Here is a 16,320-nt window from a genome sequence, read left to right as displayed (position 1 = left end):
TGGCACATGGGCTAAGGAAACTCATCACCAAACTGTTTAAAAGCCACATCCTTCCCCTGATCCACAGTTTTTGTTTCCCACTTAAGGAAGGCCGATTGCTTCCCCCCCCCCCCCCCCCCCCCCCTTCATTAACCTGAGCGGTATGCCCAAGTCCCCCAGGAAGAATCTAATAGATTTAATGACCCCCACAAACTTTAGTTATCACTAGGCTAGCTAGTATTGGTAGCCAGCACTCCCCGATCCAGCCACTTGATACATTACCCACCCTGGCTCCAGCGTTCGGCGCAGCCTCTCCGCACAGCTCCGGTCTCTCTATGGGGAGGATCGGGTCTGCGCATGACGTCATAACGTCGGTGATTTCATGAAGACATGTATGATCCTCCCCATAGAGAAGAGCAGAGCTGTGCGGGGAGGAAGCGCCGATCGCTGGATAGAGGCTGGGTAATGTATTAAGTGGCTGGATCGGGGGTGTTCGGGGGGAGCCGGCTACCTATACTAGCTAGCCTAGTGCAAGCTAAATCTTGTGGGGTCATTAAATCTATTAGAAACTTCATGGGGACTCTAAGGCTGCAAAACCTCCAGAGCGACATAACGCTCAGGAGGTAAACTAAAGATCAAGGGGAAGGGTGGGGCTTTCAAATTTTGTGATTCACTAGAGTGTTCTCATGTGCATGCCATCCTGGAGGGCTTGTAGAAATAACATTAATGGTAAGTATAAGTGGAATTATACTTTGTTAATGTTGGGTCTCAATGAGATCAGAGAACTAACTGTTTATTTGGTTATGCCAACTACGCACTATGCAGTCTATAGGTACAGTCAGCATCCAGTCTTACCATGTGTAGTAGTATAAGATAGTGTTTGGTTGTAGCTTGTATATAGTCTTTTTTCTAATTGTAATCAATATAGGGAATATACCAGGATTTTAAAACTGAGCTAAAATAAATCCTGTATTGAGTTGATTTTAAGAAATCTTAAGGGGCATTCTGCCATTTTGTGGTACAGGGACTTGAAGCTTAACTTTTGCTGCATTACACAACTCTTTTCTGGTATAATTAGGAATATGGGAACAATTTCGTTAATTTTAATCTCTTATCAAATCTGATGGGGTGAGGCATAGAGAATTATTTGGTAAACAAAAAAAACCTGAAGATTTTTCTGGCATCCATTTTTTTTTTTTTTTTTTTTTTTTTTTAACGGTATCCATATTTCTAAACCATGAGTATTTTTGACATGAGAACAGTTCAGTATGGGGCTTGTCATTGTTTACCTGTTTTGTTTTGTTTTTGGTTTTTTTAAATTCTAACCATTCTGTTCTCTTTTCCTTTGTCTTCAGTACTGCCTCATACAAAGAACAAATTTACAGCTGGAGCAGTCAAATCACATATTTAAAGGACAACTAAAGCGAGAGTTATATGGAGGCTGTCATATTTATTTCCTTTTAAACAAAACCAGTTCCCTGGCTATCCTGCTGATCCTAATCCTTTTATCCATAGACCCTGAACAAGCATATGCAGATCAGAGGTTTTTGACATTACTGTAAGATCTGACAAGATTACCTGCATGCTTGTTTCTGGTGTGATTTAGACCCTGCCAACAATTAGATCTGCAGGGCTGCCAGACAACTGGTATCGCTTAAAAGGAAATAAATATGGCAGCCTCCATATTCTTCTCCCTTCAGTTGTCATTTAAGTACATACTGTTAAGTGTTCAAGTCAAGAATGAGTTTGACAGATGTAAAAACTAGAAGTTTTGATCAGTTAATTGATAGCAGCCACCAAGTACAGGTAATCCTCGGGCTACGAATGCCTGACTTATGAACTTATGATCCCGTCGTGATGACGTAATTTTTCCGCGTGGGGGAAGTTTGAAGCAGCGACTTCAAACTTCCCCCAAGTGCCAGCGCATGCAGCAACAGCATTAGTCCCCTCCGAACGAGTCCAACGCTGTATGTCTCCTCTCGCCGCATCCAGCTTCCTCTAGCCGCGTACAGCACCGCTTCCTGTAGGTTGTGACATACAGGTTCCCGTATGTCACATGACAGTCAGGAAGCAAAGCGATGCTGTACCGATAGAGGGAGCAGGAGGCGGAGTGGCTAGACGGACAGCTTTGGACTCGTGCTGGAAGGTGAGTCCAGCTCTGCTGGGGGGTGGGGGGGGGGGCACAGAGGCACAGCAGGGGGCAAATAGAGGCACTAAGGGGGAGACAGAGGCACAGAGGGGGCATTGGAGGCAAAGGGGGCACAAAGGATGTAAAGGGGGCAGAAACAGCATAGCGTTCAGACTTAAGACCAGATTCAGGTTAAGAACAAGCCTACAGTCCCTATCTCGTTCGTTAACCGAGGACTACATGTACCATGTATTTTAAAGGACACCTGAATCGAGAGAAAGAGATGGGGGGGCTGTCCTATTTATTTCCTTTTAAACCATACCAGTTACCTGGTTACCTCATCTACTTGGTTGTGGTAGTGTCTGAATAACACCACAAACAAAGCATGCAGCAAAGCTTGTCAAATCTGACACTGTCAGAAACTCTTGATCTGCTGCATGCTTGTTCAGGGTCTATGGCTAAAAGTAATAGAGGCAGAGGATCAACAGGACAGCCAGGCAACTGGTATTGCTTAAAAGGAAATATGGCACCCTGCATATCTCTTCCCTTCAATTGTCCTTTAAAGTGTATTTTCTATTTGCTTCTTGCAGCAGGAGCTGGCATCACCTTAGCTGGACATTTTCTAGAACAAAATTTTATAACCGCTGCATAGATGGCACTGTTTACTTTTGGAAGTCAGGTAATGGTGACCTCCAGCACAACATGGGAGCCTCTGCTGTGCCTAGTATTAGCAATTGGCTGAAGATAAACTGCTACTTGCATATATACTTGTGTATTAGCTGACCTGCATATAAAGCCAAGGTACCCACTTTTCCCTCACAAACCAGGAAAAAGTGATTAATTCACATATAAGCCCTCTTCCCAGTATAGCCCCCTCCACAGTATAAATAGCCAGGTGTGCCCCCATGTATGCGGCATCCCCTCTACCCAGTATAAATAGCCAGATGTGTCCCCAGTACTAGCAGCCTCTCCCCATAGCTAGTGTCTGTTTAGGTGCATCTTGGGCTGCACATTGAATTGCAGGGTACACTATAGCTGAATTATGGTTTATTTGTTTTTTTGTTTTTAAAACTGCAAGAAAAAAAAAAGTTTTGGCTGTGGCATTTACTCATTAATCTTCTGCAGCTAGTGCCTCTGTCAGTCTGCAAAAAACTGCAGAGATTACACACACTCCTCAGTGTTAAATGGGAGCACAGATGCCATGAGGCAAGGTTATGAGGCAGGCTCAGGCAGGAAGTATCCTGATGCAAAGGGGGGCAGCAGTTTTAATAAGCTATTGCTGTTAGTGGGGCTGAGCGCAAAGGATTGCGCAGTGATGTACTCATGTGCTGTGTCCTGCGGCCGCACCCCCCTCAGCAACATGTTGTGGGGCGTGTAGCGATAGGTGGACTAAACGTTGCCCGTTACGGTGGCTTCAGTAGAGCGAGAGCCGCAGCATCACATCGACACATCGGGGATGCACAACTATGTCCATGCCCCTTTTTATCAACGTGGTGTACAGCAATAGGAAGACTCTGTCCCCATTATGATGGCTGGAGGGGAGAAAGCAGCAGCATCTCGCGCAGTGGCGGGGATCCCTCTGTAGCTTCTATGTGTGTGGTTGATATGCCTCAAGATGTCGCTAGATGGCATCATAGATAAACACAGCCAGTGCATCCAAGGGGCAAGGGGATCTGACAATGTAAATGACACTGTTACTCTCTGTGCTTCACTGTAGCCACCGCAACGGGAGCACAGGTCAGTCCTATTGCTGCACACCATGTTAAGGGGGAACACTGACAGCTGGGGGGTGCACAGCACATGACTCGCGTATATGCCCAGGGGTAACTTTTTCAGCTTTTTATTTATTTTTGCTGAAATTCTGCTTATATGCAAATATATACAGTAATCTTTTTATGCATATGTATCTGCAAGAATACTCTTTAGGTTATTGAAATTTCAGATCTCTGATAAATGTAAAAATTGCTGTAAGCCCCAGAAAAGCTGTTTTAGTTCCTTATTTTCCTAAATATTCCCCCCCCCCTTTGTATGTGTTTGTGTCCATTGCTACTTGTGCTTAGTCAGGTACCTTATGTAATTTCTGTGCCATTCAGGTGTATTTGCTCCCACGCTATTCTCCAAAGTTTATGGGAAGATGATCTGTGGAGACTGTGTGAATTTTGGCCTAAATGGTACAGCCAAGTACATCTGTCAGAACTGCCACACAGAACTTGTAAGTAATTCTATACATGAATGGCATGCTTCGGGAGAAGAATGTGATTGGTTTGCTCAGATGAGGCTTTGTAAACCTTCCACACGCGTGCGAGGACTGTCTCCAGAGAGGGATCCTGACTGCAGGGTTCAGGCTGTTCTATTGCTGTGCGGAGGGCCGATGGAGCTGTGCGCAAGAAGCATCACAGAGTGGGCGGGGTGAGTGGGAAGAACATGCCCTCAGCTCTCCAGCTGTTAAGGAACTAAAAGTCCCACAATGCATTTGCCTTTATAAGTCATGACTGTGGCTGCAAAGCATTGTGGGCCTTTGTAGTTCCTTAACAGCTGGAGAGCCAAGTTTGCAGATCACTGGCCTAATCAAATGTAATTGCTGGCTGAGGCATTGAGGAAGGTCTGGGGCCATTGTACACTTGCTAGATTCTCTGCAAGCTTGATGGAGCACCTGGTGCAGCACCATCTAGTGTGTATACAAGGCTTTAAAAGTGTGTGTGTGTGTGTGTGTGTGTGTGTGTGTGTGTGTGTGTGTGTGTGTGTGTGTGTGTGTGTGTGTGTGTGTGTGTGTGTGTGTGATGCCGCCTCCTTGTTTTACACAATACCAGCTCCTGGCAGGAAGGCTCTGCCTTTTCCTGGCCATTCAGGAGTTGCTGAATTATTGTGGATATGCTAGGCATATCACTGCATTATCATTAATCGTCACCTTTATGTTGTGTACTGATACAGGGGTCTGAAAATCAATCCACTTGTAAACCTGACTCATTGTGCAGCAAGTAATGACATTGGGGATGGTGGGCTGCTAGGCCTTTCTTTGTGGAAAGTCAGTCCTAATAGGATGGTGTATCTCTGTAATTTTGCAGAACGTAAATGTTTCGGTATTACAAACCTCATGCAATATGGGTGGTGAAGTACAGTGAATGTCTGTAAAGCTGTTCCTCAGCCCATGCATTGTCTGACATTTTATGTGTTCTGTTATTGTGTGTTTAGATTTTTCATCACAGTAAAATGTAACATTCCTTTTTTTTAGATTGGACAAAACCACTCACTCTTATACAGTGATGTGAGGTAAGGACACGGTCTTATATCCTGAAATAACTGAACATGTCCTAACCAGTAGGTAAAGGAGATGCAAATGATGAGCTAATTGTATTAATCTTGAAAACCGACCAAACAAATGCCACACTGACTGCATTCAGTTGTCCATTTTAAGCTGTATACATGTGCATAAAATTTGCATCTCATTGAAAATCCTTGCAGACGACCAACATTTTGAATGCACATCAGTGTACGTTACATAAGTACTTTTTATGTTAGAGTATGGAAATTTCTCCACCACAATCCACAAAAACTACCCACACTTAAAATAATTAACACTGAGGGTAGGAACACACTAGGCAGAATCACATATGCGTTTCCCATAGCACATAGTGGAACACGCATGTGCAATTCTGCCTAGTGTGTTCCTACCCAGTGGAGATAATCAGTGTGGGGGAGAAAAAAAAGCCCACTACTACTTTAAAACTAAATGCTGGACCGTTTGCCTGCAACCTACAATTGGGGCCCGAGCCTGTTTTTGTGTTGCATGCATTCTTGAATATTTTTTTTTAATGTCCGTTTTGTTATGGACTTTTGGCTCCAGTATGACATTTCTATTCTTAAGGTGCCATAAGACTGGCTTTGATGACCTTCGTAGTATCTACTGCTGCATGAGACAGAGATCACCCCACACCCAACCTTCTCTGGAGCTTGGGATACAGAAAAACATAAGTTGACCACTAATTCATAGAAAGTGAAGACTGCATGGAACAAGACTAACCTAACATAATTCAACTAATATCCTATTATAGTGCCATAATAGAGTACATATAATAAATACATGTTTATTCAGTGGAGGTATCTGGTGGGAATGGATTTCCCCCCCCCTGAGGGGGTATCAGATCATTACTTTGTAGCACTAGACAACAAGTAGCACCGTGTGGGTGGACATTTGACCCCAGCCCTACTCTACGCAACCACAGCTGTTGGATGAGTTTTTCTTTGCTTTGTGTAGAAATTCACTATTTACTCAGCCATACCAGAAATATTAAATGAAAACCTCTTGTTTTATGGATATTGACCTGGTTAGTGGTTATCTTTTTCAGGCCATTGGTGTATACAGTGTCCATCCTACTACCTGCTGCTTACGTTATTGGACTTATTTTCACACTGAAGACTCATTCTCATATTTATGATATTCATATCAGTGACTGCCATGGTAAGATGACACAAAATATTACTTTTCACAACGAAGACAAAAGCGTATTTGGCAAGGCATTGATATATATAAATGAATAATGCAGTGTTAGGCACTAAAACCAGCTTTTTCCCAACTGTTAATGTGGTTTAACCAGTGTAAAGATATGCTTTACAGTTCCAGTTTATGTAATAGATCATTTGACTGAATCTGAGACCCTACTTGAATAACACCATGCATATTGCATATTCTGTGATAACTTTAATAACGAAACCACAACCATGTGAAAGTTGTTTACGGCTCTTCAAAATTTGTATTTGAAGCGATAAAGCCAACATTTTCTATTCCAATGTAACAAGGGACTGTTTATTCCTACTAGAAATGCTGCATTGTCCAGTAACTGGGTCATCGGGATAGGGAGAGAGGAGGGGTCACATGGAGACCAGAATGCTATGATTTAATGCCCAGGTATTAGGATTGAGCTGTCCAGAGAAGGCTGTGCCTTAAAGTGGTCTGAAACGCTGAAATAACATTCAATAAAAAGGTCTTCCTACTTTTATTACCCATACAGTCACCATATTTGCTTTTGTGCACAAATAATATTGTCCATTTACCAATTACAAGTTCCCAAAGTATAGTTTATCTGCTCTGAAAGAAACCATTGCATTTTATTCAAGCTGCTTTTTATTATACACTCATTCAAAGGGTTATTAACACCATACTAATATGGTGTTTGACCCCCTTTCGCCTTCAGAACTGCCTTAATTCTACGTGGCATTGATTCAACAAGGTGCTGAAAGCATGCTTTAGAAATGTTGGCCCATATTGATAGGATAGCATCTTGCAGTTGATGGAAATTTGTGGGATGCACATCCAGGGCACGAAGCTCCCGTTCAATCACATACCAAAGATGCTCTATTTAGTTGAGATCTGGTGACTGTGGAGGCCATTTTAGTACAGTGAACTTATTGTCATGTACAAGAAATCAATTTGAAATGATTCGAGCTTTGTGACATCGTGCATTATCCTGCTGGAAGTAGCCATCAGAGGATGGGTACATGGTGGTCATAAATGGATGAACATGGTCAGAAACAATGCTCAGGTAGCCCCTGGCATTTAAACTATGCCCAATTGGCATGAAGGAGCCTAAAGTGTGCCAAGAAAACGTCCCCCACATCATTACACCGCCACAAACAAGGCATGATGGATCCATGTTCTCATTCTGTTTATGCCAAATTCTAACTCTATCGAGTCTTCAATTGTCCAATTTTGGTGAGCTCGTGTAAATTGTAGCCACTTTTTCCTATTTGTAGTGGAGGTGAGTGGTACCCGGTGGGGTCTTCTGCTGTTGTAGCCCATCCGCCTCAAGGTTGTGCATATTGTGGCTTCACAAATGCTTTGCTGCATACCTCGATTGTAACGAGTGGTTATTTCAGTCAACGTTTCTCTTCTATCAGCTTGAATCAGTCGGCCCATTCTCCTCTGACCTCTAGCATCAACAAGCCATTTTCACCCACAGGACTGCTGCATACTGGATGTTTTTCCCTTTTCACACCATTCTTTGTAAACCCTAGAAATGGTTGTGCGTGAAAATCCCAGTAACTGAGCAGACTCTGAAATACTCAGACCGGCCTGTCTGGCACCACCAACCATACCACGCTCAAAATTGCTTAAATCACCTTTCTTTCCCATTCTGACATTCAGTTTGGAGTTCAGGAGATTGACTTGACCAGGACCACACCCCTAAATGCATTGAAGCAACTGTCATGTGATTGGTTGATTAGATAATTGCATTAATGAGAAATTGAACAGGTGTTCCTAATAATCCTTTGGTTGAGTGTATATTAAAATCTTCTAGTGAGCTTTTCTGAACTGTATGCATGCTTGAAGCACATAGTGCTTCAGGGAGCTAGTTCTTAAGTTGTTACGTTGTGTTTACACACTATGTGACAACTAAGGAATATAAACAAAATACTGGTATCTCCACTTCTGATGGATCCTAAGCTGAAGGGGCTTTGCATGGCAGGACAAAGTGCTGTGTTTAACTGTCTGAATGCTGTTCTGCTACAAATTAATTTTTTGTGATGGTAGCTTTAAACCTGTATGTAATATTGTAGAGCAAAGAAGAAATGCTGAGTTTCAGACCACTTTAAGCTGGATGGCTAACTCACTTTCTACACAGTCAACAATGTGAGTGAGAGAACTATTGCTTTAGAATAGTTTTTAAGAATTTATTTGGAGGGCCTAAGCTTTGTGTAGTTCAAAATGGAATTTATTGGATTGTTTCTCTAGATCCAAAGACTTTAGATTTGTCACTTAAACTGATCTTTAAAGAAAACCTGTAACGAAGAAAACCTCCCCTGGGGGGTACTCTTATTGGGGGAAGCCTCCGGATCCTATTGAGGCTTCCCCTGTCCCCCTCGGTCCCACAGTGGCAGAGATAAAGCTCCCCGAACAGCGGGGATGTAAAGATTTACCTTCCCGACTCCAGCGCAGTATCGGCTCTCCGTCTCGGAGATAGGCAGAAATAGCCGATTGCTGTCAGGCCGCTCTTCTGCGCAGGTGCAAATCTCCTGCGCAGTAGAGCGGACCCGACGGAGATCGGCTATTTTCACCTATCTTTGTGTGGAAAGCCACAACAGCGCCCCCGCTGGAACCAAAGGTAAATAATTCAGCGCTTGTCAGGCTTGTCGAGGGAGGATTCCGGGACACTTTGGGGGAGACAGTGCTGGACTGCCTGCAGCTACAGTGGAGGGGGAAGCCTCATTGGGACCCTGAGGCTTCCCCCTCCCGAGGTGAGTACTCCTCAGGGGAACTTTTTTTGTTGCAGGGTCTCTAAGGATAATTGAAAGAGTGCGGAATAAATATGAAGGTGTTTGAAGGCAGGGTGGGAAGCTTTCATTATCTTGGCTTTTAGGGGCATAAATTAAAAATTCCCTCAGGATAGGTTCACAGTGGTCAGTTGCATAATGCACGCGTTAATGCGTTATGACCATGATCTCCGTGTCATTCCGCCGGGTCCCCACCGCTCAATAGCACCCCCCCCCCCCGGCCGGTCACGACCGCAGGGCCCGGGTCGGGCTCTCCTGCCTCTGCCAATATGGCCGCCGGAGCTGGCCACGGCTGCGCAGTCTTCACCTGCCGCGAGTGCGGCTGCGCAGCTCTAGGGCCAACCCCCCCCCCCCGATCCACGCTACTGTAACGTGGATTGGGGGTTGGCCCTAGAGCTGCGCAGCTGCACTCACGGCAGGTGTGGACTGCGCAGCCGCGGCCAGCTCCGGCGGCCATATTGGCAGAGGCAGGAGAGCCCCGACCCGGGCCCTGCGGTCGTGACCAGCCGGGGGGGAGGGCTATTGAGCGGCGGAGACCCGACGGAATGACACGGAGGGTGCGGATGGCGTCCTCTGTGTCTTTTAAAGAGATACAGGTACTTAACGTTAACTTTTTTTTTTGTGGTAGTTTGGCCTCGTAAGTCCTTTAATCACTTCCCCCTCCACTACAGTATATCTACGTCAGCTGTGGCATCCTCCAAGCCACAGCGACGTAGATATACTGACCTGGCTGCAGCCCTGCTGTGCACGGTCGGGTGCCCTTTAGAGTGCACCCTCCGGCACTGTCAGCTGCAATACTAATTGGTGGAAGGGAACATGTTCCCTTTTGGCCAATTAGTATACCCCCCTCCCATGAATAAGTGAGTAGTGAACTGCAGCGATCCTTCATCTGTCCCCCGCGGCGCACATATAGTTAATAAAAAGGCACAAGCAAGCAGCCACACTCGCCTACCTCGTTCCTGCGACTGTGCTGAAGCCTGACCCTCCGATCCCCGCTCTGCAGTCAGCCACATATTGCCGGAAACCCGGGTCCCGGCTTGATGACGTCATCAAGCCGGGACCCGGGTTACCGGCAATATGTGACTGACTGCAGAGCGGGGATCGGAGGATCAGGCTTCAGGATAGTCGCAGGACCGAGGTAGGTGAGTGTGGCTGCTTGCTTGTGCCTTTTTATTAACTATATGTGCACGGAGGGGGCTGCCTGATGGGGGGGGGGGGGGGGGGGGGGGACATCTGGCTATAGTTTCTTGAGGGGAGGGGGATATGCAAAGGGGGTATACATGTTTACTGGGGGGCATCTGAGGAACCAAGGGGAGGGGGGTTTACAAATTTTGCACATCTGGGCACCTGGGGGGGCCCATAACTTAATACTGGGGGCACGTTTGGCTATAATGGGGGGCAGCGCTAATCCTGGGGGTACATCTGGCCAAAATGGGGGTAATCCTGATCTGGGGACACATCTGGCTATAAAGAGGGGCACTATTCCTGGGGGTGCATCTGTCAATCTATTCTGGGGATGGCAAACACGGGACACATCTGGCTATGCTGGGGGGGCTAATATTGGGGACACATCTGGCTATACTGGGGGGGTGGGGTGATACTGGGGACACATCTGGATATCTATACTGGGGCGACTTTAACTGGTGGCACAGTTTTATGTCAATCGCACTTTTTATTTTTAAACAGAAATTGGTCAAAATTGAGAAATAGTGAATTTTTTTTATTCCCCCCCCCCCCCCTTTTTCCCATTAACATGCATAGAGAGGAACATTTTACTTGGGACCAAATACCCCCCAATGAAAGCTTAGTTTGTCTTGAAAAAAAAGATATATAAATCATTTATGTGGCACGAGTACAGATTAAGTTATTGGTGATTAAACAGGGACACCGCTAAAGCGTCAAAACTGCTCTGGTCAATAAGGGGAAAACAAGGTCTGGATGCGAAGTGGTTAATACAAATCCTGCATGCAGCGAGTTAGAATAATGTGATCAGTTACAAAACAGTAGTGTGAACAGGCCCATTGAATTGTATAGGCAGGGAGCCCTAATGCAGAATTATTCTGCAACACAACTGACCACTGTGAACAGGGCCAAAGTAATCAATTCTTTGTTTAAGCTATAATTTAAATTGTAATGCTTTATGGGTGGGTGTTCTTTAACCACTTCCCGACCGCCGTATATATAATTGGCGGCCGGGAAGTGCACCCCGCAAGGACCGCCGTATAGACAAATGGCGGCGGTCCTTGTAGGGGCATGGGCGGAGCGATCGCGTCATCAGTGACGCGATCCTCCGCCTGGTGCCGCAACATCCCGCCGGCCATACGGAAGCGCCGGCGGGATGTTAACCCGACGATCGCCGCATACAAAGTGTATAATACACTTTGTAATGTTTACAAAGTGTATTATACAGGCTGCCTCCTGCCCTGGTGGTCCCAGTGTCCGAGGGACCACCAGGGCAGGCTGCAGCCACCCTAGTCTGCACCAAGCACACTGATTTCTCCCCCCCCCCCCCCCCCCTGCCCCAGATCGCCCACAGCACCCATCAGACCCCCCCTGCCCACCCCCCAGACCCCTGTTTGCACCCAATCACCCCCCTAATCACCCATCAATCACTCCCTGTCACTATCTGTCAACGCTATTTTTTTTTTATCCCTGCCCCCTGCTCCCTCCTGATCACCCCGCCCACCCCTCAGATTCTCCCCAGACCCCCCCCCCCCATGTACTGTATGCATCTATCCCCCCTGATCACCTGTCAATCACCCCCTGTCACTGCCACTCATCAATCAGCCCCTAACCTGCCACTTGCGGGCAATCTGATCACCCACCCACACCAATAGATCGCCCGCAGATCCGACGTCCGATCACCTCCCAAGTGCAGTGTTTACATCTGTTCTCTACCCTAAACACCCACTAATTACCCATCAATCACCCCCTGTCACTGCTACCTATCAGATTAGACCCCTATCTGCCCCTAGGGCACTCAATCACCCGCCCACACCCTCAGAATGCCCTCAGACCCCAGCCCTGATCACCTCGCCAGTGCATTGCTTGCATCTATTCCCCCCTCTAATCACACCTTGACACCCATCAATCACCTCCTGTCACCCCCTAGCACACCTACCCATCAGATCAGGCCCTAATTTGCCCCGTGTGGGCTCCTGATCACTCGGCCAAACCCTCAGACCCCCTTCCGATCACCTCCCCAGTGCATTGATTGCATCTATTTTCCCCTCTAACCACCCCCTGAGACACCCATCAATCACCTCCTGTCACCCCCCTAGCACTCCTATCCATCAGATCAGGCCCAATACAACCTGTCATCTAAAAGGCCACCCTGCTTATGACCGGTTCCACAAAATTCGCCCCCTCATAGACCACCTGTCATCAAAATTTGCAGATGCTTATACCCCTGAACAGTCATTTTGAGACATTTGGTTTCCAGACTACTCACGGTTTTGGGCCCGTAAAATGCCAGGGCGGTATAGGAACCCCACAAGTGACCCCATTTTAGAAAGACACCCCAAGGTATTCTGTTAGGTGTATGACGAGTTCATAGAAGATTTTATTTTGTCAAAAGTTAGCGGAAATTGATTTTTATTGTTTTTTTTTTCACAAAGTGTCATTTTTCACTAACTTGTGACAAAAAATAAAATCTTCTATGAACTCGCCATACACCTAACGGAATACCTTGGGGTGTCTTCTTTCTAAAATGGGGTCACTTGTGGGGTTCCTATACTGCCCTGGCATTTTAGGGGCCCTAAACCACGAGGAGTAGTCCAGAAAACAAATGCCTCAAAATGACCTGTGAATAGGACGTTGGGCCCCTTAGCGCACCTAGGCTGCAAAAGTGTCACACATGTGGTACTGCCGTACTCAGGAGAAGTAGTATAATGTGTTTTGGGGTGTATTTTTACACATACCCATGCTGGGTGGGAGAAATTTCTATGTAAATGGACAATTGTGTGTAAAAAAAATCAAACAATTGTCATTTACAGAGATATTTCTCCCACTTAGCATGGGTATGTGTAAAAATACACCCCAAAACGCATTATAATACTTCTCCTGAGTACAGCGGTACCACATGTGTGGCACTTTTTTACACCCTAAGTACGCTAAAGGGCCCAAAGTCCAATGAGTACCTTTAGGATTTCACAGGTCATTTTTGTTTTCAAGACTACTCCTCACGGTTTAGGGCCCCTAAAATGCCAGGGCAGTATAGGAACCCCACAAATGACCCCATTCTAGAAAGAAGACACCCAAAGGTATTCCGTACGGAGTATGGTGAGTTCATAGAAGATTTTATTTTTTGTCACAAGTTAGCGGAAAATGACACTTTGTGAAAAAAAAACAATTAATCAATTTCCGCTAACTTGTGACAAAAAATAAAATCTTCTATGAACTCACCATACTCCTAACGGAATACCTTGGGGTGTCTTCTTTCTAAAATGGGGTCATTAGTGGGGCTCTTTTACTGCCCTGGCATATTTTAGGGGCCCTAAACCGTGAGGAGTAGTCTTGAAACAAAAATGACCTGTGAAATCCTAAAGGTACTCATTGGACTTTGGGCCCCTTAGTGCAGTTAGGGTGCAAAAAAGTGCCACACATGTGGTATCGCCGTACTCGGGAGAAGTAGTATGTGTTTTGGGGTGTATTTTTACACATACCCATGCTGGGTGGGAGAAATACCTCTGTGAGGGCTGGTGCACACCAAAACCCGCTAGCAGATTTTTAAACGCTTTTTTTTATTTTTATGAGGCGTTTTGCTAGCGTTTTGCGGATTGCTGCTGCGGTTTTCAGTATAGTAGATTTCATATATTGTTACAGTAAAGCTGTTACTGAACAGCTTCTGTAACAAAAACGCCTGCAAAACCGCTCTGAAGTGCCGTTTTTCAGAGCGGTTTGCGTTTTTCCTATACTTAACATTGAGGCAGAAACGCACCCGCAATCCAAAAAATGCCTCACCCAGGCATTTTTCGTTTCTGCAAAACGCCCCCCGCTCTGGTGTGCACCACCCCATTGAGATACATTGACCAAGCAGATCCGCAGCCGCAAGCGGATCTGAAAACGCCCAAAAAGCCGCCCGGTGTGCACCAGCCCTTAATGACAATCTTTTGATTTTTTTTTTTTTACACACAATTGTCCATTTACAGAGGTATTTCTCTCACCCAGCATGGGTATGTGTAAAAATACACCCCAAAACACATTGTACTACTTCTCCCGAGTACGGCGATACCACATGTGTGGCACTTTTTTGCACCCTAACTGCGCTAAAGGGTCCAAAGTCCAATGAGTACCTTTAGGATTTCACAGGTCATTTTGAGAAATTTCGTTTCAAGACTACTCCTCACGGTTTAGGGCCCCTAAAATGCCAGGGCAGTATAGGAACCCCACAAATGACCCCATTTTAGAAAGAAGACACCCCAAGGTATTCCGTTAGTAGTATAGCGAGTTCATAGAAGATTTTATTTTTTGTCACAAGTTAGCGGAAATTGATTTTAATTGTGTTTTTTCACAAAGTGTCATTTTCCGCTAACTTGTGACAAAAAATAAAATCTTCTATGAACTCACCATACTCCTAACAGAATACCTTGGGGTGTCTTCTTTCTAAAATGGGGTCATTTGTGGGGTTCCTATACTGCCCTGGCATTTTAGGGGCCCTAAACCGTGAGGAGTAGTCTTGAAACGAAATTTCTCAAAATGACCTGTGAAATCCTAAAGGTACTCATTGGACTTTGGACCCTTTAGCGCAGTTAGGGTGCAAAAAAGTGCCACACATGTGGTATCGCCGTACTCAGGAGAAGTAGTATAACGTGTTTTGGGGTGTATTTTTACACATACCCATGCTGAGTGGGAGAACGATCTCTGTAAATGGACAATTGTGTGTAAAAAAAATTAACAAATTGTCATTTACAGAGATATTTCTCCCACCCAGCATGGGTATGTGTAAAAATACACCCCAAAACACATTATACTACTTCTCCTGAGTATGGCAATACCACATGTGTGGCACTTTTTTGCAGCCTAACTGCGCTAAGGGGTCCAAAGTCCAATGAGCACCTTTAGGCTTTACAGGGGTGCTTACAATTTAGCACCCCCCAAAAGTCAGGACAGTAAACACACCCCACAAATGACCCATTTTGGAAAGTAGACCCTTCAAGGTATTCAGAGAGGGGCATGGTGAGTCCGTGGCAGATTTCATTTTTTTTTTGTCGCAAGTTAGAAGAAATGGAAATTTTTATTTTTTTTTTTTTTTTTTTTTTGTCACAAAGTGTCATTTTCCGCTTACTTGTGACAAAAAATATCTTCTATGAACTCATTATGCCTCTCAGTGAATACTTTGGGATGTCTTCTTTCCAAAATGGGGTCATTTGGGGGGTATTTATACTATCCTGGAATTCTAGCCCCTCATGAAACATGACAGGGGGTCAGAAAAGTCATAGATGCTTGAAAATGGGAAAATTCACTTTTTGCACCATAGTTTGTAAACGCTATAACTTTTACCCAAACCAATAAATATACACTGAATGGGTTTTTTTTAATCCAAAACATGTTTGTCCACATTTTTCGCGCTGCATGTATACAGAAATTTTACTTTATTTGAAAAATGTCAGCACAGAAAGTTAAAAACCTTTTTTTTTTTTTGCCAAAATTCATGTCTTTTTGATGAATATAATAAAAAGTAAAAATCGCAGGAGCAATCAAATAGCACCAAAAGAAAGCTTTATTAGTGACAAGAAAAGGAGCCAAAATTCATTTAGGTGGTAGGTTGTATGAGCGAGCAATAAACCGTGAAAGCTGCAGTGGTCTGAATGGGAAAAAAAGTGGCCGGTACTTAAGGGATAGAAAGCCCTAGGTCCTCAAGTGGTTAATAAAGGCCTTTTATTCATCACCAACACAGATGGAATACACAGCTGACCGGTTTTAGAGAAGCAAAAAGTCTACAG

The 16,320-nt window shown here is 45.0% G+C and overlaps 1 protein-coding gene across 2 annotated transcripts in view; it reads left to right on the top strand.

The window, feature by feature from the left end:
- LOC137561348 (uncharacterized) overlaps positions 1 to 16,320 on the top strand; it is an 80,667-nt gene that overhangs the window by 42,328 nt on the left and 22,019 nt on the right. For both annotated transcript variants that reach the window (XM_068272630.1, XM_068272629.1), the window contains 3 exons: positions 4,201 to 4,319; positions 5,340 to 5,377; positions 6,454 to 6,566. In XM_068272630.1, coding sequence (XP_068128731.1) covers positions 4,201 to 4,319; positions 5,340 to 5,377; positions 6,454 to 6,566 — 270 coding nt within the window. The remainder of the gene's footprint in view (positions 1 to 4,200; positions 4,320 to 5,339; positions 5,378 to 6,453; positions 6,567 to 16,320) is intronic.

The sequence above is a fragment of the Hyperolius riggenbachi genome, chromosome 3, assembly GCF_040937935.1.
Source record: "Hyperolius riggenbachi isolate aHypRig1 chromosome 3, aHypRig1.pri, whole genome shotgun sequence".
Lineage (NCBI taxonomy): Eukaryota > Metazoa > Chordata > Amphibia > Anura > Hyperoliidae > Hyperolius > Hyperolius riggenbachi.
Note: the sequence above shows the minus strand (reverse complement) of the source record. Positions and strands in the feature narration are given on the sequence as shown.